Source organism: Loxodonta africana, chromosome 7, assembly GCF_030014295.1.
Source record: "Loxodonta africana isolate mLoxAfr1 chromosome 7, mLoxAfr1.hap2, whole genome shotgun sequence".
NCBI classification, from domain to species: Eukaryota; Metazoa; Chordata; class Mammalia; order Proboscidea; family Elephantidae; genus Loxodonta; species Loxodonta africana.
The window spans coordinates 76,458,741-76,480,499 of NC_087348.1; the positions used below are offsets into that span (position 1 = coordinate 76,458,741).

At 39.2% G+C, this 21,759-nt stretch overlaps 1 protein-coding gene across 1 annotated transcript; it reads left to right on the top strand.

Annotated features, from left to right (window-relative positions):
• Positions 1-1,732: 1,732 nt before the first annotated feature.
• LOC100659717 (olfactory receptor 5P76-like) lies at positions 1,733-2,677 on the top strand. Its single transcript, XM_003412034.3, has one exon. The coding sequence runs from the start codon at positions 1,733-1,735 to the stop codon at positions 2,675-2,677; it is 945 nt and encodes a 314-aa protein (XP_003412082.2).
• Positions 2,678-21,759: the final 19,082 nt, after the last annotated feature.

A 21,759-nucleotide genomic window follows, 5' to 3' on the forward strand; every position in this document is an offset into this window, starting at 1 on the left:
GTATTATGTTAAGAATAGTATAATCTTATTCTACAATGCTACAGTTAGAAAACATTATTAGAATGGGATATTATTTTATTTGCTTGAATAAATGCACTTGACTAATGCCCTGATTATCAATCATAGAGTGTTTTGCACAGTAATTAGACTGATATTTCAGACTAGAGGTAGTCCACGAGTTGAGTTATGGATGAACCACGCTTAGGACCATCTGTTTCTGTTTCTAACTTTTTTTGTACCTTATCATTAGTGATATGTATGACATACAATGATGCAACACATAATTAGCTGATGCTATCATGCTCAAATGTTCACTCAAAGGCATTCAATGATATGATTTGCTGTTCAAAACACTGCTGTATAGAAAGCTATAAAAACTACTAAAAAAAGAGGAAGCATTTGACTTGCATTAGAACCGATTAACACTGAGATTCTCCGAATGGAAGTGAGTCAAAGCCAGGGGCCTACCTATACTTGATAAAACAATAGCATATTGATTACAGATATTTACAAATTGAATAAATTGACAAAAGGTGACTCCATTCACCCCTAATTTGGTACTATTTTCAAAAGCAATTGCATTTCTATTCTTTTTAGATGATCTTATTTAACCAATAAATCAAAAATCAAACCCATTGCTGTCGAGTCAATTCTAACTCATAAACAAACAAACAAACAAACAAAAAACTCATAGCCACCCTATAAGATGGGTAGAACTGCCCCATAAGATTACCGAGAAGCACTTGGTGAATTAGAACTGCCAGCCTTTTGGTCAGCAGCCTAGCTCTTAACCACTGCACCACCAGGGCTCTATAGTGGAGCCATAGACCTTGTAAAATCTATAACTAACTAGTCTCTCTCATATATTAGCTGTCAAAAAACTTTAAGGATAATCTAATATCCACCTATTGGCAAGTGCATTGGACATTAAGGCAAGTATTATTTAACTTCATTTATAGCGTAGTTACTAAAGAAATGTCAGACTTGCTGGCAATCACATGTTGCTATGTAACCTCTTGCAAGCTACCTAATCTCTTTAACTCGGTTTCCTCATTTACAAAATAATGACAGCACTTACTACAATTTTACAGAAAATAAAAAGGAACTATGTCTTGCGGTGCAGTGGTTAATAGCTATACCCATAACCTAAAGGTTAGCAGTTCAAATCCACCACCCGCTCCTTGGAAACCCTATGGGGCAGTCCTACTCTGTCCTATAGGGTCACTATGAGTCAGAGTAGACTCAACAGCAATGGGGTTGTTTCGGTTTGGGATATGTATATATAATTCTCAGCCTTATTCTTATCATTTTAGAATCTTATAATAAATGATAGCTTTTTCCGAAGGTTTCATTACAAAACCTGTATTTTGCTTGGTATTATACTCAGCATTCCTTTTGTAATTCTAATCAGTTTCTTTTTATTCTTCTTTAGCTTTAAAACCACCTTAAATGCATTTTTGGAAAAATATAAAAAGGAAAATCATCATATGTTGAATTTTTTGGTGTTTTTGCCAATAACAATAAATGTATATATATATATAATTGCATATCAACATGTGAAGACAAATATATATTTATTATTACATGTTAATATGCAATGACACTTGAACAATATCTTTATTTATAATGACTTTCCATACATGTGTTAATGAAAATTGAGCCATGAAATTTATAACTTATTTAATGCAATTTTTTCATCACAGATTTTTTTTGACACCAGCTACATTGTCTCATGGATTCCTTGGTGGACGGGAACCACACTGCAGTGACAGAGTTCATTTTATTGGGCTTAACAGAAGATCCTACCCTTCGGGTCATCCTCTTCATGGTCATCCTATGCATCTATCTGGTGACCATATCTGGCAATCTTAGCACAATCACTCTGATCAGAATCTCTCCTCAGGTCCATCACCCTATGTATTTTTTCCTGAGCCACTTGGCTTTGACTGACATAGGGCTTTCATCCTCTGTCACACCCAATATGCTTGTAAACTTCCTGGTGGAGACAAATACAATCTCCTATCTTGGATGTGCGGTCCAACTTGGATCAGCTGCTTTCTTTGGGACGGTTGAGTGCTTTTTTCTGGCTGCCATGGCCTATGATCGCTTTGTAGCAATCTGCAGCCCACTGCTTTATTCAACTAAAATGTCCATGCATGTGTATGATCAGTTATTCTCTGTGGCTTATGTAGGTGGTTTTCTCAATGCATCCTCCTTTACGATTTCCTTGTTTTATTTATTCTTCTGTGGACCAAATCAGGTCAATCATTTTTTCTGTGATTTTGCTCCTTTAGTTAAGCTTTCCTGTTCTGATGCCAGTATCCCTACAACGGTCCCCTCATTTTCTGCTGGCTCCATCATTGTGCTCACAGTGATTGTCCTAGCTGTCTCCTACGTTTGCATCCTCATCACCATCCTAAAGATGCGCTCCACTGAGGGCCGCCACAAGGCCTTCTCCACCTGCACCTCCCACCTCACTGCAGTCACTCTGTACTATGGGACCACTACATCCATTTATGTGATGCCCAAGTCCAGCTACTCTACTGACCACAACAAGGTGGTGTCTGTGTTCTACATGGTGGTGATCCCCATGTTGAACCCCCTCATCTACAGTCTCAGCAATAATGAGATTAAGGCTGCTCTCAAGAGGCAGCTTGGCAGAAAAATATTTTCTTAACAAAACCTCTGATTTTGTAGGGTCTGCCATTAATATAATATTAAAAGAAATTTGGTTCCTGTGGGCAAAATATACCTGCATATAATTAGCCAGTATGGGGCTTATACTATATGCGGGCTTGGATCTTCAGACAGTAAATCAGAGACAATAGTGAGTTAGTTTTAATAAATTAAATTGTATTTAGAATTAAGAATCACAAATTGGTTCATGTGAAAAAAATCTTAATCTGCTGAAAATCCTTCTTATGTTTTATTTATATATTATTTTTCAAAGAAATTCTATGTGGTAAGTTAGGGTTATTGTACTGCCAAACCTTTAAAGATACGTTAATTTTCAGCATCAGATTATGCTGACAGAAACCTGATAATCCTAGTTTTTCCTTGACTGAGTACCTTCTGATGGGAAATAACAAAGTGGAACCACACAGGAAAATTGCTAAACACATGGTGCTTGGAGAAATCTTATCTGCTGGGGTTGGTCTTTGTGGACTCTTAAAATTCCAGCCTGTGTTTCTGGATTCTGACTCTGGCCTTGGATATAAGGGGTCCCTAATCTTAATCTAATCTAAGAGGATGAGAACACCCTAACTAATCTGGGAATTGCTCAATCAGATCAGAAGAGATGACTTCCTCTGAGGGAATTCACAAGGTTCCCAAACTCATCAGGGACAGAGCAAAGTAAAATCAAAAAAGCATTTCCAGGAGAATCCAGCAAGCTGGATGACACTGAGTCTGTGAGGAAGAACCTTGCAGGAATTTATGATCAGGCTCACATCCTGCTCATAAAACTCCAGGGGGCTGGACTATTTCTCAGTCAAGGAAAAACTAGGATTATCAGGTTTCTCTCAGCATAATCTGATGTTTCTCAGCAGAAATAGTGACTGCCCCTCTGGACAGGCTAAATTCACCTCTATATGCTGATGACTGCTACATTTATTTCTGTTTTCTGTCCCCATTTAAGGATTCAGACACAAATTGCATCTTTTTGTAAACAGAATCACACGGCATGTCTTATTCAAGTTTGTCTAGGGATACTGAACCTGTAGAAAGAGGAAAAAAAAGAGAGAAGAGACTTTTGAGCCTTTTGTTCCAGCAACTGCAGGTTTGGTCATTTTAAGCAACTCTCATGGTGAGCGCAGCTAAAGGGAGAGAGGGAATTGGCCCACACGGTTATAGGAGCTAAACCTTTTGCCATCAATCGATTGAGACTCATGGTGACGCCATGTGTTATAGACTAGAACTGCTCCATATGGTTTTCTTGGATGTAATGTTTATGGAAGCTGATTGTCAGGTGTTTCTTCCACAGCACTGTTGGGTGGGTTAGAGTTATCAACCTTTAGGTTAGTAGCAGAAAGGAAACTGTTTGTACCACCCAGGGCCATATATGTATATATTCTCGAATATATGTAAATAACCTCATTGTGGTCGAGTTGATTTCAACTAGACTGCTGCATACAGTTTCCAACACTGTAATCTTTACGGAATGGACTACCACATTTTTTTCCTGCTGAGTTGCTAGTGAGTTCAAACTGCCAACCATTTGGTTAGTAGCTGAGTGCTTAACCACTGTGCCTCTAGGGGGAGAGAGGGATTGATTTTGAGAAACTGGCTGGTAGGATTAGGCAGGGTGGAAGTCCACAATCCATAGGTCAGTTAAAAGGCTGGAAAATCCAGCAACGTCGATTTACAGTGTTGAAGCCGAATCCTTCTTCAGGAAACCATAGTTTGCATATAAGGCCTTCAACGGATGGGATGAAGTACATCCATATTATGGAGGGTAATTTGTTTAATTTAAGGTCAATTGATTAAATGTTAATCACATGTCCATATCTTTACAGCAACATCTAGACTAGAGTTTCTCCAAACAACTGGGCAGAATAGCCTATTCATGTTGACATAAAATTAATCATCACAGAGCATTATTCATTTCATTCATTCAAAAATTATACTCAGTGCTTTTAATATCTCTGGTAGTGTAGGCTCTTGGAAGTGTAAGTAATAAACAAAGGTGTCAGCCTACCGGAATTAATATTCTAGCAGAGGAGACAGACCACAAAATTAACATGTATGTGATATAGACTACTAGAAGTTAGTGAGTACAAAAGAGAAAGAAAAAGCAAAGCAGAGTAAAGAAGACTGACATATCAGTGTAGACCTTGCTGAGAAGGTAACATCTGAGCAAAGGATCGAAGTAGGTGAAGATACTTTATGCTCGCTGTTGCCTGTGTATACACATACAATTGACCTTTGAGGATTCTGTTCCAGCAATGGTAGGCTTGGAATTTTAATCAACTCTCACGATGAACACAACTAAATAAGCTTGATGAAATATTAAATACTCCATAAAATCACACTAGAGATTACAAGATAAGTGAGAACCCAAATAAACTTTGATTACCCAGAGAAGTGAGCTCAGCACTCAGAAATGCTTTTACAATGAGGAGATTTGACAAGTAGAAGAAAAAGCTAAAAACTGGGGCTGTGGATTTAGTGTTCTTTTTCAGTGAAAGCGGCAGAAGTCAAAGCCTAGGGCATGACCGTGAGAAGTCTAATTCATACACCTCTTATACACCATGGTGGTTGGGAGAAAAATGAAGGAAATAAGCCTTTGTACAGATTTGAAGCCCTGGAAATCTAGGGAAAGTTGAGCCTGGAACTTGGCTTAAGGTGGTCTAAGACAAGGTGACATACATGAACTTGCTATCTGGAGAAAGGTCTTCATTCTAAGCCTTTATTTTTCCTGCCAAGAATTATGACCATCAAAGAGTGAAAAATAGTATCCAATGCAAAAGGAAATAAGAGACTAAACATGGGAACCAGTAGGAACAACAGACCACAGAAACAGAATCTCTAAGACTAAGATATGGGAACTAACAGAGACTATAATACCGCTAAGCATAAAGAATTAAAAGAGACAAAAATAAACACATTCAAGCCAACAAAATACTAGCAAATCAAATAAAAAACATTAAAAGATTATACTCTATGATCAAGTGAGATTTATCCAGGGAATGCAAGGGTGGTTCAACATTAGAAAATCAATCAATGTAATACAACAAACTAATAGAACAAAGGAAAGGACAACGTGTCCATCTCAATCAATACAGAAAAGGCATTTGACAAAATTCAACACCGTTTCATGATAAAAACAGCAAACAAGATAGAATTTTAAGGGAAATGAGTTTCTTTGTGTAGCCTTGTGCCTTGCTTCTGCATAAAAGAAAGAGAGAGAGGAAGAAATCAGCTTGAGAGATTTTTTTCCTGAGCCCTAAGGAGTTATTACAGTTTCCCTTATCACAGTTATCCAGGGAAGAAGCTAGTCCTTCCAGTAGAAATATCAGTTATGCAAATAGATGAAGCCACTTGAGAGGGGATTAGTCAGTTTATTCCAGTGAGGGGATTGGTCAGTTATGCAAACAGGGTGTGTAAACCTGCCCAATAAGATGGAGCCACTTACCTATATAAGCGCCTACCCCACAGAGGTTGAGGGGTTACCTCACTACCATCAAGAAGAGCCTGAAATGGAGTGTGTGTTTTGGGCCCAGGGTTCCGGTGCTGAGGACCTCATAGACCTAGGAGACAGAGAGAGCTTCAACACTGAAGAGCAGTGTGAGAATGCATGGTCGGCTTCCTGGCCCATGGAGTGAGGTAGCTACAGTGCACTTACCAGCCCATGGCAAAAAAGAACTGAGGGCCTTCAGGTAGGAAGCTTGCTGCTGTAGTGGGGTGCCTCCAGGCACTTGTTGGTGGAGCTAATAAGCTCCAGGAGAGGCAGGAGCAGAGGCCAGGCCTAGGAGAAGCAGAGGCCAGGGCAGCAGAGGCAGAGGTAGAGGCTAGGCCCCGGCTCTGAGAGTGAGGGCCTGGTATCAACGGCCAAGCAGAAGGTGTCCTGATTGAAGAACTATATCCTGAGTTATTCCTGTTTCTTCTCTCTATGTGGACTTTAAACCTTAAAAGTGAGGTACTGGCGTAACTGAAATGGATGACATCAGGCCGAAATTAAAACTCCATTCTGAATTAGACTGTAATTTTCACTTCTACTGTTCTAAATAGAAAATTCATCCTTTTTGTCAAAATTTAACCGCTTGGGACACAAAGGGAGCAAGAGTCAGAATTTCTGGCATGGATGAGGAATTGTTTGTTGAAGGTGTTTATTAAGAATGTTTATTCAGACTTCTGGCCAACATGGTGCCATAGACAAAAGCACCGTGCTGTCCCTTCACAGCAAATACCCAAAAAACTAAGTAAAACAGAGACAAATGTCATTCCTGGAACCTGAAGTGTCAAACGAAGATGTGTAGAACTCAGCCAAGCACTTAATGGAATAAGAAACTGACAGAGGACAGACAGCAAGGGAAGATAGTTGCGGATGTCCCCATCAGCTAACACAGCCCGGATCTGGCATCTTAGACTCCCGTTGGGGATCGGCAGACAGGGAGCACAGGAAAGCAGCTTCAGGGAACTCCCAGCAGGACACAGAACACCTGGTAAGCAGCGATACACACTTTCCCACCCTCATTCTCTGCCCACTGCTCTACCCCTGAACTTCCTGGCTGGCTGCGGTGGCTAAACTGGCCTGGAAGTGCAGCATCTGAGTCACTTGGATTCGCCCCACCCACGCTGGACATGGTTGACAGAGAGTAGGAGAAAGCAGCCTCATGAAGTTCCCAGCAGCAGACAGAACACCCAGTAATGAGTAATATACACTTTCCTAGCCCTCCCCCTCCTCATCCTCCCTTCAGCCTCCTCTGCTTCCCACCAGCCAGTCTCTTGGCCGGGAGGCAACTGCTTTGGCCCCAAGCTGCTTGGATTCGCCCTGCCCACACTGGCTGGTCCCCTGAGCTGGTGTTGGTTCTTTCCATCTCTTTTGATTTCTACTGTGCCTCCTATCACCTCCCCCTCCTTTGTCTGGAGCACCTGGATCCATGTGCCACCTTTGCTTCTTCTTGAAAGGCTGTGAAGCCATGCTCAACTGGCAAACCACACCCCTGGCCCACGACACCATGCTGGTGGGATTCCTGGGGCTTTTTTTTTTTTCCCCTCATTTTGCTTTGCTCTGTTTGTTTTCTTTTTCTTTACACAGCTTGGGAGTCCCTTCTAGCCAGCTGCACTGTACAGCATAGGAGTCACTCCCCCAGTATGTGAAGCTGCATAAGAGGGATGCATGGGGGTGTTTCTTTGTTTTTTTCTCCTTTTCTCTTTCTTTTTTCCTTTCTATCTTTCTTCATTTGTCAGGTCTCATCTCTATACACTTACCTTCTTTTCCTGTCTCCTGAATACCTGGTGCTGTATGACATGTATACCCCTTCTACCCAGGCTATACTGCATAGCCTGGGAGCTGCTTCCACAGTCTTAGCATTCCCACTGGTGGGACTCAGGGAATCCTGGGGACTTTTCCTTTTTTTTTTTCTTTTCCAAAATTTTACCTAGCTATTTTTTCTTTCTTTTTCCCTTTTTCTTTTATTTTTCTTTTTGTTTTTCTCCATTTCTCGGTTTCTCATCTAACCACGCCAATGGTAAACTCACTTAGCACAATTTTTTCTTTGTTTTTGGCTCCTGTTTCTCCTCTTTCCTGTGCCCCTATTAGCTCCACACAGCACAACCTTCCCCTTCTTTCCTGCCTACCTGCACTGTGCACTGAGCATCACACCCCCGAGCAGCACAGGCACAATCTACTGGAACCTGCCCAGACCTGATTCCTGGCCCATCCTGTTGGCCCTCGTACATGCCCCAAAAAACCCATCCCAGCCCCTCAACGTCAGCTGGACCTGTCCTGCTACATCACAGCTGAATGACTGGCCCTGCCTATTGGAAAAAGATGTGAAAATTATCATGATTACAGGCGACCAAACAACAAAGAATAATGTACAGCCCACGTGTTTAGACATAACCAAATAAAACAAAAAAGCAGGAAAAAACAAACAAATCCACAACTGAATGTCCCAAAGACAGCAGACAATAACAAAACAAAAAAGGACAGGATGGTTCCAGTAGGTGTCCAAACTAAAACACCAGATGACTTTCCAGTAGAAGAAAGGACACTAGAACTACCTGACAGGGAAATCAAATCTCTCATATTCAGAGCAAGCCAAGAGTTGAAGGAAAAAGCAGAAAAAAATGAGGAAAAAATAGACAAATTTATGGCAAATGCAGAGAAATTCATGGAAAATACAGACCAAAAAACGGAACAATTGAGGAAAGTAATACAGGAACAAGATGCAAAAATATATTTACAACTAGAAATCATTTAAAACCAACAATTAGAAATCCAAAAGATAAACAAGATTTTAGAAATGGAAGTATCATAGAAGGGCTGAGGAGTAGGTTTGAAAAGATGGAAGACAGAATCAGATAAATTGAAGACAAACACTTGGATACAGCTCTATTTCAGAAAAAAGCTGAAAAAAGAGTGAAGAAAAATGAAGAAACCCTAAAAATTACATGGGATACAGTCAAAGACAAAAATTTGCGAGTAATCGGAGTTCCAGAACATGGAGAGACAATGGAAAACACAGAGAGGATCATTAAAGAATTGCTGACAGAAAACATCCCTCATATCATGAATGATGAAATGCTGACCATTCCTGAAGCTCAACAACCCCATATAGGATAGACCTTCAAAAGAAAAACACCAATGCATATCATAATCACACTAAAACCAAAGACAAAGAAAAATCCTGAGAGCAGCTCGAGAAAATCAAAAAGTCACATACAGAGGAGAAACAATAAGACTCGGCTCTGATTATCTGGCATAAACCATGCAGTCATTGCCAAGAAGGCAATGAAATGTCATATCTAAAACCTTGAAAGAAAAAAATTACCAACTAAGAATATATATCCCGCAAAACATTCATTCAAATATGATGGTGAAATTCAGACATTTCCAGATAAAAAGAAACTAAAGGATTATGTAAAAACCAATCCAAGCTTAAAAGAATTATTAAAGGGAGTCCTTTGGTCTGAAAACAAATGACATCAGGCCACAGCATGAATCTAGGATGCAAGATTGTACCAGCCAGATACCAACCTAGGAAATGAACTCTCAAGGACTATCCAAACCAAAACAATTGCAATAGGGAACCAGAGAGGTTAATCTGTAAATGACGACAATGTCAGAACAATAAAAGAGGGAATAAATGGTATAGGTATAGAACTTTCTAATCAATGCAAAGGCAATACCAACTTATAATAGACTGGTCCAAATTTAGGAAGATAGGGTAAATTTCAAGGAAACCACAAAGAAAATTAAGAAACTACTCATCAAAATGAAGAAGAAAAACATAAAGTCTCAATAAAAAAATCAACAAAAACAAAAGAAATTGAAAAGTAATCCTAAAACGAAAGGACATCAGCACAGGAGACTAAGAGGAACAAAGAAAATGTTCACACCACAAAAAAAGCACTGCAAAATGACAGCAATAAACTCACACCTACCAATAATTACGCTGAATGAAAATAGCCTAAATACACCCATAAAGAGACAAAGACTGACAGAATGGATAAAAAAACAGGATCTATCAATACGCTATCTACATGACACACTTTAGAAACAAAGGATGTAAATTTATTAAAAAAATCAAAGGATGGAAAAATACCTACCAAAGCAAATACCTATGAAAAAACAGCAGGAGTGGCAGTACTAATCTCAGATAAAATAGACTTTCAAACAAAATACACCACAAAAGACAAAGAAGGGCACTATATAATGATTAAATGTATATTACACCGTGAAGACTTAACCAAAACAAACATCTACACACCCAATGTCAGGGCTCCAAAATACATAAAACAAGCTCTAACAGCAATGAAAACAGAAATAGATAGTTCCATAATACTAGTAGGAGACTTCAACACACCACTCTTGCTAAAGGAGAACATCTAGAAAGAAACTCAACAAAGATACAGAAGAGCTAGAGAGCACAATCAGCCAACTCGATCTCCTAGTCATTTATAGAACACTCCACCCCACAGTTGCAAAGTACACATTCTTTTCCAACGCACATGGAACGTTCCCCAGAATAGACCACATCTTAGGCCACAGAGCAACCCTCAACAAAATCCAAAACACAGATAATATAAAGTACCTTCTCTGACCACAATGTCATCAAAGTACAAATTAACAACAGGAAGACTAAGGAAAAAAATCAATTACATGGAAACTGAAGAACACCATGCGTAAAAACCACTGGGTAATAGAAGAAATCAAAGGTGGAATCAAAAAGTTCGTAGAATCAAACAAGAATACAAACACATCATACCAAAACCTTAGGGACACAGAGAAGGCAGTCATCAGAGGTCAATTTATAGCACTAGATGCACACATTCAAAAAGAAGAGACAAAATCAAACATTAGTTATACAACCTGAACAAATAGAAAGAGAAAAACATAAGAAGTCCATAGCCACCAGAAGAAAGGAAATAATAAAGATCAGAGCAGAAATAAACAGAGAATAGAAAAACAATAAAAAGAAACAACACAACCAAAAGTTGGTTCCTTAAAACGATCAACAAACCACTGGAGAAATTGACAAAAGAAAAACAGGAGAGAATGCAAATAACCCAAATAAGGAATGAAATGGGGGACATTACAACAGAGACAACTGAAATAAAAAAGGATAATAACAGAGTATTATGAAAAACTATTCTCCAACAATTTGAAAACCTAGAGGAAATAGACAAATTTCTCAAAACACAAACTAACACAAAATGATGTTGAAACTCTGAACAGTCCTATAAAAAGAGAAGAGATTGAAAAGGTAATTAAAAAAAAAAAAACAACAACAAAAAAAGCCCTGGCCCAGATGGCTTTACTGGAGAATTCTACCAAGCATTCAGAGAAGACCTTATACCAGTACAACTCAAACTATTTCAGAACCTAGAAAAGGAAGCAGAACTTCCAAATTCATTCCATGAAGCCAGCATAACCCTGACACCAAAACAGGCTAAGACACCACAAGAAAATTACAGACGAATATTTCTCATAAATATAGATGCAAAAATTCTCAACAAAATTCTAGCCAATACAATTCAGCACCATATCAAAAAAAATAATACACCACAACCAAGTAGGATTCATACCACACATGCAAGGATGGTTCAACATTAGAAAATGAATCAACGTAATCCACCACATAAATAAAAGGAAAGAATCACATGATCATCCCAATCGATGCAGAAAAGGCATTTTACAAAGTCCAACACCCGTTCCTGATAGAAACTCTCAATAAAATACGTATGCAAGGGAAATTTCTCAATATGATAAAGGGCATCTATGCAAAATCAATGGCCAACATTGTTCTCAATGGAGAGAGGCCGAAAACATTCCCCCTGAGAACAGGAAAAAGACAAGGATGGCCTTTATCACCACTCCTATTTAACAGTGTGTTGGAAGTCTTGGCTAGAGCAATAAGGCAAGAAACAGAAATAAAGGGCATCCAAATTGGTAATGAAGAAGTTAAACTGCCTGTTTGTGGATGATATGATACTGTACTTAGAAAATCCAGAAGACTCCAAAAGAAAACTACTGGAACTAATAGATTCAGCAGAGTTGCAGGATACAAGATAAACATGGAAAAATCAGTTGGATTCCTATATACCAATAAAGAGAATGGTGAAAAGGAAATCAGGAAAACAATACCATTAATAATAGCCCCTAAAAAAATACAATACTTGGGAATAAATCTAACCAGGGATGAAAAAGACCTGTACAAAGAAAACTACAAAACACTACTGCAAGAAACCAAAAGAGATCTACATAAATAGAAAAACATACCATGCTCACAGATAGGTAGACTCAACATTATGAAAATGACAATTCTACCCACAGCGATTTACAAATACAAAGCCATACTGATACAAATACGAACATTCCTTAAAGAGATGGAAAAACTGATGAGTAACTTTATATGGAAAGGGAAGAAGCCCCAGGTAAGTAAAGCACTATTGAAGAAGAAGAATAAAGTAAGAGGACTCGCATTACCTGACCTCAGAACCTACTATACAGCTACGGTAGTCAAAACAGCCTGGTACTGGTACAACAACAGATACATTGACCAACAGAACATAACTGAGAACCCAGATGTAAATCCATCACCTATGGTCACCTGGTCTTCAACAAACGCCCAAAGTCCATCAAATGGGGAAAAGACAGTCTTTTTAACTAACGGTGCTGGCAAAACTGGGTGTCCATCTGCAAAAAAATGAAACAGGGCCCATTCCTCACACCATATACAAAAACTAAGTCAAAATGGATCAAAGACCTAAATATAAAGCCAAAAAATATGACGTTCATAGAAGAAAAAATAGGATCAATGCTAGAGGCCCTAATACTGGCATTAATAGGATATAAAAAACAACCGACAACACACAAGCTCCAGAGGATAACCTAGATAACTGGGATCTTCTAAAACTTAAACTCATCAAAAGACTTCACCAAAAGAGTAAAAAGAGAACCTACACACTGGGAAAAAAATTTTGGATATTACAAATCAGACAAAGGTCTAATCTCTAAAACCTACAAGAAAATCCAACACCTCCACAACAAAAAGACAAAGAATCCAATTAAAAAGCAGGCAAAGGAAATGAACAGACACTTCACCAAAGAAGACATTCTAGTGGCCAACAGGCACATGAGGAATGCTCAAGATCTCTAGCCATGAGGGAAATGCAAATGAAAATCACAATGAGATACAATCGCACCCTGGTATTACTGGCAAGAATCATTAAAACAGAAAATAACAAATGTTGGAGAGGCAACAGGGAGATCAGGACTCTTATGCACTGCTGGTGGGAATGCAAAAGGATACATCCTTTTTAGAAAATGATACGGCGCTTCCTTAGAAAGCTAGAAATAGAAAGGCCATAGGATCCAGCAACCCCACTCCTAGGAACAGATCCTAGAGAAATAAGAGTCATCACACGAATAGATATATGTACACCCATGTTCATTGCAGCATTGTTCACAATAACAAAAACATGGAAACTACCTAGATGCCCGTCAACAGATGAATGGATGAACAAACTGTGGTACATACACACAATTGAGTATTATGCAATGCTAAAGAACAACGATGAATCTGTGAAGCATCTCATAACTTGGGTGCATCTGGAGGACATTATGCTGAGTGAAATAAGTCAGTCACAAAAGGAAAAATAGTGTATGGGACCACTACTGTAAAAACTCATGAAAAGGTTTATATATAAAAAGAAACAATATCTGATGGTTACAAGAGAGGGGAGGGGTGAGGATGGAAAAACACTTAACGGGCAATAGATAGTCGGTAAGTCTGGTAAAGGGTAAGACAGTACACAATACTGGGGAAGCCAGCACAACCTGTCCAAGGCAAGGCCATGGTAGCTCCATACAAACAGACACATCCAACCTCCTTGAGGGACTGAATTGCTGGGCTGAGGGGTGTGGTAACCATGGCCTCAGGGAACATCTAGCTCACTTAGCATAACAGAGTTTATAAAGAATATGTTCTACATTCTACTTTGGTGAGTAGCGTCTGCGGTCTTAAAAGCCTGTGAGCGGCCATCTGCAATACTCCACTGGTCTCACCCCTTTGGGAGCAATGAAGAAAACGAAAAATATAAGGGAAAGATTAGTCCAACGGCCTCCACTAGACTGAGTCCAATACAACTAGATGGTGCCTGGCTACCACCACTGACTGCTCTGACAGGGATCACAATAGAGAGTCCTGGACAGAGCTGGAGAAAAATGTAGAACAAAGTTCTAACACAAAAAGAAAGACCAGACTTGCTGGCCTGACAGAGATTGAAGAAACCAAGAGAGCATGGCCCTAGGACACCATTTTTGCTCAGTAACGAGGCCACTCCTGAGGTACACACTTAAAGATTGAACGGTCCCATGGCACAAAACAAGACTAAAGTGGTGCACCAGCCCTGGGACAGGGACTAGAAGGTAGGAGAAAACATGAGCACTGGTAATAGGGAACCCAGGGCTGAGGAGGGAGAGTGTTGACATGTCATGGGGTCGTTAACCAATGTCATACAACAACGTATGCACTAACTGTTTGATGAGAAGCTAGTTTGTTCTGTAAGCCTTTATCTAAAGTTCAAAAAAAAAAAAGAAAGAATTTTTATTTACCCTGATGGGGGAGGATACCAGTGGGATGCAGGCCTCAATTCTCGTAAAAGGACCAGACTTAATGGTCTGATTGAGACTAGAAGGACCCCAGAGGTCATGGTCCCCAGAGCTTCTGTTAGCCCAAGAAGGGAACCATCCCCAAAGCCAATTCTTCAGACAGGGGTTGGACTTGACTATATAAGACAGAAAATGATACTGGTGAGGAGTGAGCTTCTTGGACCAAGGAGACACAGGAGACTACATGGGCAGCTCCTGTCTGGAGGGTAGATGACAAGGCAAGGGGGACAACAGCTAGCTGAATGGACAAAGAAATAGAGAGTGGAGGGAAGGAATGTGCTGTCTCATTAGGGGGAGAACAAATAGGAGTATATGTTGTTGTTGTTGTTTTTAGGTGCTGTCGAGTCGGTTCCGACTCATAGCCACCCTATGCACAACAGAACGAAACACTGCCCGGTCCTGTGCCATCCTTACAATCGTTGTTATGGGTGAGCTCATTGTTGCAGCCACTGTGTCAATCCACCTCATTGAGGGTCTTCCTCTTTTCCACTGACCCTGTACTCTGCCAAGCATTATGTCCTTCTCCAGGGGCTGATCACTCCTGACAACATGTCCAAATTATTTAAGACGCAGTCTTGCCATCCTTGCCTCTAAGGGGCATTCTGGCCGCACTTCTTCCAAGACAGATTTGTTCGTTCTTTTGGCAGTCCGTGGTATATTCAATATTCTTCTCCAACACCACAATTCAAAGTCATCAACTCTTCTTCGGTCTTCCTTATTCATCATCCAGCTTTCACATGCATATGATATGATTGAAAATACCATGGCCTGGGTCAGGTGCACCTTAGTCTTCAGGGTGACATCTTTGCTCTTCAACACTTTGAAGAGGTCCTTTGTAGCAGATTTGCCCAAGGCAATGCATCTTTTGATTTTTTGACTGCTGCTTCCATGGCTGTTGATTGTGGATCCAAGTAAAATGAAATCCTTGACAACTTCAGTCTTTTCTCCATTTATCATGATGTTACTCATTGGTCCAGTTGTGAGGATTTTTGTTTTCTTTATGTTGAGTTCTAAACCATACCGAAGGCTGTGGTCTTTGATCTTCATTAGTAAGTGCTTCAAGTCCTCTTCACTTTCACCAAGCAAGATTGTGTCATCTGCACAACGCAGGTTGTTAATGAGTCTTCCTTCAATCCTGATGCCTCGTTCTTCTTCATATAGTCCAGATTCTCAGATTATTTGCTCAGCATACAGATTAAATATGTATGGTGAAAGAATACAACCCTTACGCACACCTTTCCTGACTTTAAACCAATCAGTATCCCCTTGTTCTGTCTGAACAACTGCCTCTTGATCTATATAAAGTTTCCTCTTGAGCACAATTAAGTGTTCTGGAATTCCCATTCTTGGCAGTGTTATCCATAGTTTGTTATGATCCACACAGTCGAATGCCTTTGCATAGTCAATAAAACACAAGTAAACATCCTTCTGGCATTCTCTGCTTTCAGCCAGGATCCATCTGACATCAGCAATGATATCCCTGGTTCCACGTCCTCTTCTGAAACTGAGCTGAATTTCTGGCAGTTCCCTGTCGATATACTGCTGCAGCCGTTTTTGAATGATCTTCAGCAAAATTTTGCTAGTGTGTGATATTAATGATATTGTTCTATAATTTTCACATTCGGTTGGATCACCTTTCTTGGGAATAGGCATAAATATGGGTCTCTTCCTGTCAGTTGGCCAGGAAGCTGTCTTCCATATTTCTTGGCATAGACGAGTGAGCACCTCCAGCACTGCATCTCTTTTTTGAAACATCTCAGTTGATATTCCATCTATTCCTGGAGCCTTGTTTTTCACCAATGCCTTCAGAGCAGCTTGGATTTCTTCCTTCAGTACCATCAGTTCCTAATCATGTGCCACCTCTTCAAATGGTTGAATATCGACTAATTCTTTTTGGTATAACGACTCTGTGTAATCCTTACATCTTCTTTTGATGCTTCCTGCGTCGTTTAACATTTTCCCCATGGAATCCTTCACTATTGCAACTCGAGGCTTGAATTTTTTCTTCAGTTCTTTCAGCTTGAGAAATGCGGAGCGTATTCTTCCCTTTTGATTTTCCATCTCCAGCTCTTTGCACATGTTATTATAATACTTTATCTTCTCGAGAGGCCTTTTGAAATTTTCTGTTCAGTTCTTTTACTTCATCAATTCTTCCTTTTGCTTTAGCTGCTCGATATTCAAGAGCAGGTTTCAGAGTCTCCTCTGACATCCATCTTGGTCTTTTTTTTCTTTCCTGTCTTTTCAGTGACCTCTTGCTTTCTTCATGAATGATATCCTTGATGTCATTCCACAACTCGTCTGGTCTTCGGTCACTAGTGTTCAATGAATCATATCTATTCTTGAGATTGTCTCTAAATTCAGGTGGGATATACTCAAGGTCGTATTTTGGCCCTCGTGGGCTAGCTCTGATTTTCTTCAGTTTCAGCTTGAACTTGCATATGAGCAATTGATGGTCTGTTCCACAGTCAGCCCCTGGCCTTGTTCTGACTGATGAGATTGAGCTTTTCTATTATCTCTTTCCACAGATGTAGTCAATTTGATTTCTGTGTGTTCCATTTGGCGAAGTCCATGTGTATAGCCACCATTTATGTTGGTGAAAGAAGGTATTTGCAATGAAGAAGTCATTGGTCTTGCAAAATTCTATCATTCGATCTCTGGCATTGTTTCTATCACCAAGGCCATATTTTCCAACTACTGATCCCTCTTCTTTGTTTCCAACTTTCACATTCCAATCACCAGTAATTATCAATGCATCTTGACTGCATGTTTGATTAATTTCAGACTGTAGCACCTGATAAAAATCTATTTCTTCACCTTTGGCCCTAGTGGTTGGTGCGTAAATTTGAATAATAGTCATATTAACTGGTCTTCCTTGTAGGCATATGGATATTATCCTATCACTGACAGCATTGTACTTCAGGATAGATCTTGAAATGTTCTTTTTGATGATGAATGCAACACCATTCCTCTTCGAGTTGTCATTCCCAGCATAGTAGACTATACGATTGTCCGATTTAAAATAGCCAATACCAGTCCATTTCAGCTCACTAATGCCTAGGATATTGATGTTTATGCATTCCATTTCATTTTTGACGGTTTCCAATTTTCCTAGATTCATACTTCGCACATTCCAGGTTCCGATTATTAATGGATCTTTGTAGCTGTTTCTTCTCATTTTGAGTCATGCCGCATCAGCAAATAAAGGTCTTGAAAGCTTTACTCCATCCATGTCATTAAGGTCGACTCTATTTTGAAGAGGCAGCTCTTCCCCAGTCATCTTTTGAGTGCCTTCCAACCTGGGGGGCTCATCTTTCAGCACTATATCAGACAATGTTCCACTGCTATTCATAAGGTTTTCACTGGCTAATGCTTTTCGGAAGTAGACTGCTGGGTCCTTCTTCCTAGTCTGTCTTAGTCTGGAAGCTCAGTTGAAACCTGTCCTCCTTGGGCGACCCTGTTGGTATCTGAATACCAGTGGCATAGCTTCCAGCATCACAGCAACACACAAGCCCCCACAGTACGACAAACTGACCAACACGTGGGGGGGAGTATATAGCAAGGTGTATATAAATTTTTGTATGAGAGACTGAGTTGATTGGTAAACTTGCACTAAAAACACAATAAAAATTAAAATAAAGAAAACAAAAAGAAACTCCTTGCAATTTTTTGCCCTGTAACTCCCCCTCCCCTACCTTCTGCAGTCCTTTGTTTGTTCCACCTGATAAGACCTCACTGTTGTCCCTGCAATTTGGAACACACTGTAGCATCTTGCCTGGGTGCTTGTGTGATTGCACATTTCGTGAAATGTTTTATCCTTCAGTAAAGCTCTTTGTTTTTATTTCTCAAAAAAAAAAAAAGAAACCCTTGCCATCGAGTCGATTCCAACTAGCAGAGTATAAATGTGGTGTTTTACCAAGACACTTCTAAGTTAATCCTGATCCCATGTTATTTCCTTAATGAACCATGTAACAGTGAGTAAGGTCTATGAGTTTTGTGTGGCTATTGCATCAAACCATAGAACCCGGCAGAAAAGTAGAGAGTGCAGTGGGGAGAACAGCTGGTTTTAGAATTAGTAAAAGGTTTGAAGAGTGGAAGTATGTCTGACCTCAGCCTCATATGAATCAGCTTCGTGCTGATGCTGATTCTTATTCTCCCTGAAGTTAGACAAGGGCGGACATATTGCGACCTCTTTGCAGAAGGTGAAAGGCTTGTACATAAAATACTGGAAGACATTATTAAAAGAACCTGAAAAAAAGACCTAAATAAATGAAAGGACAGTCCGTGTTTATGGATTAGAAGGCTTAACATAGCTAACATGTCAATACTACCCAAAGCAATCTCAAATTCAATGCAATCCCCATAAAAATTCCAACAGACTTTTTTTGCAGAAATGGAAAACCAGTTCTCAAATTTATATGGAAGGAGAAGGAACCCCAAATAGCTAAAGCACTCTTGAAGAAGAACGAAGTTGGAGGGCTCAGGCTTCCTGGTTTCAAAACATACTATAAAGCCACAGTAATTAAAACAGACTGGGATTGGTATAATAGTAGACATATAGACCAATGGAACAGCATTGAGAATCCAGAAATAAAATCATACATCTATGTTCAACTGACTTTTGACAAGGGTGCTAAGTCTATTTAGGGGGGAAGGAAGTCTCTTCAATAAATTGTGCTAGAAAAACTGGATTTCCATGTGTAGAAAAATGAATCAGAATCCATGCCTCATAGTATTCAAAAAAAATTTAAATAGATGTAGAACCAAAATATGAAACTATAAAATTCTCACAAGAAAATATAGGGGCAGAGCTGTACGATGTACTTCTTAATGATGGATTATCAGCTATGGGAACAAAAGGATCACTGAAGAGGTCATTCAAATGGCTTAAAACCACATGATAAGATGTTCAACATCATGAGTCGTTGCTATTAGTTGTTGTCTAGTTGCTTATTGGCATCTGTATAGGATGGGGTGATGGGCCATCATTTGTCTTAGAAGCCCTTCCTCCACTTCCACCAAAGGGAGCATTGGGAGGACATTATAAACTGAGGATTAGCAAGAGAATTATATTCTTTGGGTTGAAGATACTTGCTTCTACCATCATCCCCCTAGCCACATAAGCCACAAACCAGTAGTCATCCCTTTGAGGCATGTAGTATGAAAGACTATCTTATTTGGAAATCATTTTTTTACTTCATAGTTCTCAAAATATACCACTTTTAAGATATTTTATACCTTTTGCTAGAAAAATATGTACATGTCTTAAATAATTTTGTTATTAAAAACTCAACATCGTATGGTATCCAGCTCACATCACCCAAGGTATTGAATGGAGTTTCTTTCAGTAACTACCAAAACCCAGACCAAACCAAACCCACTGCTGTCGAGTCGTTTCCGACTCGTAGCGACCGTATAGGATAGAGTAGAACTGCCCGACAGAGTTTCCAAGGAGAGCCTGGCGGATTTGAACTGCTGACCTCTTGATTAGCAGTCATACCACTTAACCACTATGGCACCAGGGTTTCCAGTAACTACCAAATACTTATAAAATGAATACGCTGAATGAATGAACATAAAATTACCTTTTATATATGAACTTTAGTATTCCTTAAGATGAAATATCAAAGTAAATTAAAAACTAATATTTAGTTATGAGAAATTTATTTTATTATACTCTAATAATAGTCAAATGAAAGTGCACCAACACCTACATAGAAATAAAAATTAATAAATAAATAGGCTGCTTGAGAACTGACAGAACCCCTAAGACTAGTTGTGTATGTGGGATTTGAACTGTTCAGTTTCCACTTGAGAATGTGATGATGATCTTTGGTGTTTTTGAATTCACATTTGAATCTTCAGAGGTTTGTCCCCAAAGGCAAACCGTAGCAGAAAGATAGCACGGCTGCTATATAAATACAAAGACTTTGGATTTGTCACTGAAAGATGAACGAATTATTTCAAGAGGTAAGATTTCAGCATCTGTGAGTGAACCTGACCTACTGATTCATAATTTACCACTGAGAACACTTTGCTCTCTCAGATCGTGTCTGTACTCACAAGTCATAGTTGGGGAACCAGGCAGATGTAATCAAGCAGTCAGCTAACAGGGAGCTTTGAATTCACTTAAGGTTCCAGTCAGGTTAGTGTAAAAACATGAGCTTAATTCAAATTACTAGGACTCCTTACTTATCCACCCATAAGTCCGGAAACTCTATCTATACGTGACATTCAGCCACAATGCTAATAAATCCATTACCTTCTAGATTCTTTGGAGATTTATTATTTTAAACATCTTTGAAGAAAGAGTTACTTTATTTATGGGTCCGAGTGCTCCAGGATCACAGTCAACAAGACACAATGGACAAAGCCCAGGATAAAAAGCCAGAAAATTTGCAGATGAGGGTCAGCATGGCCACTAGCTGGGTGATCCTGGCTAAACTTCTTAACTTCCGAGGCTATACTTTATTCAGCTGTATATTATGTCAATAATAATATTATTTCTTTCTACAATACTCCACTTAGAAAACACTGTTACAGTAGAAAATGATTTGATTTGTTTGGATAATTGCACTTTAATTACACCATGAGTATCAGTAATACAGTGTTTTTTATGTTGATTAGATTGATATTTCACACTCCTTCATAAAGCAATAATATTTAACTACAAATATTTAATGCATTTACAAAAGGTGACTATTCCCTAATTTGAAATTCCTATGTTGTATTAATATCAAGAAATATTGTATTTCTCCTTTAAAAAATGTTCTTGTTTGATAGCCTTTGTGAACTATGTAACTAACTAGATATCTATATATTAAAATTAGCCGTCAGAAAGCAGAAAGGCTAATGTCTTATAAACTACTTCCCAAGTATACTCAACTTCATCAATATAATTATTCAATGTCATTTATGTT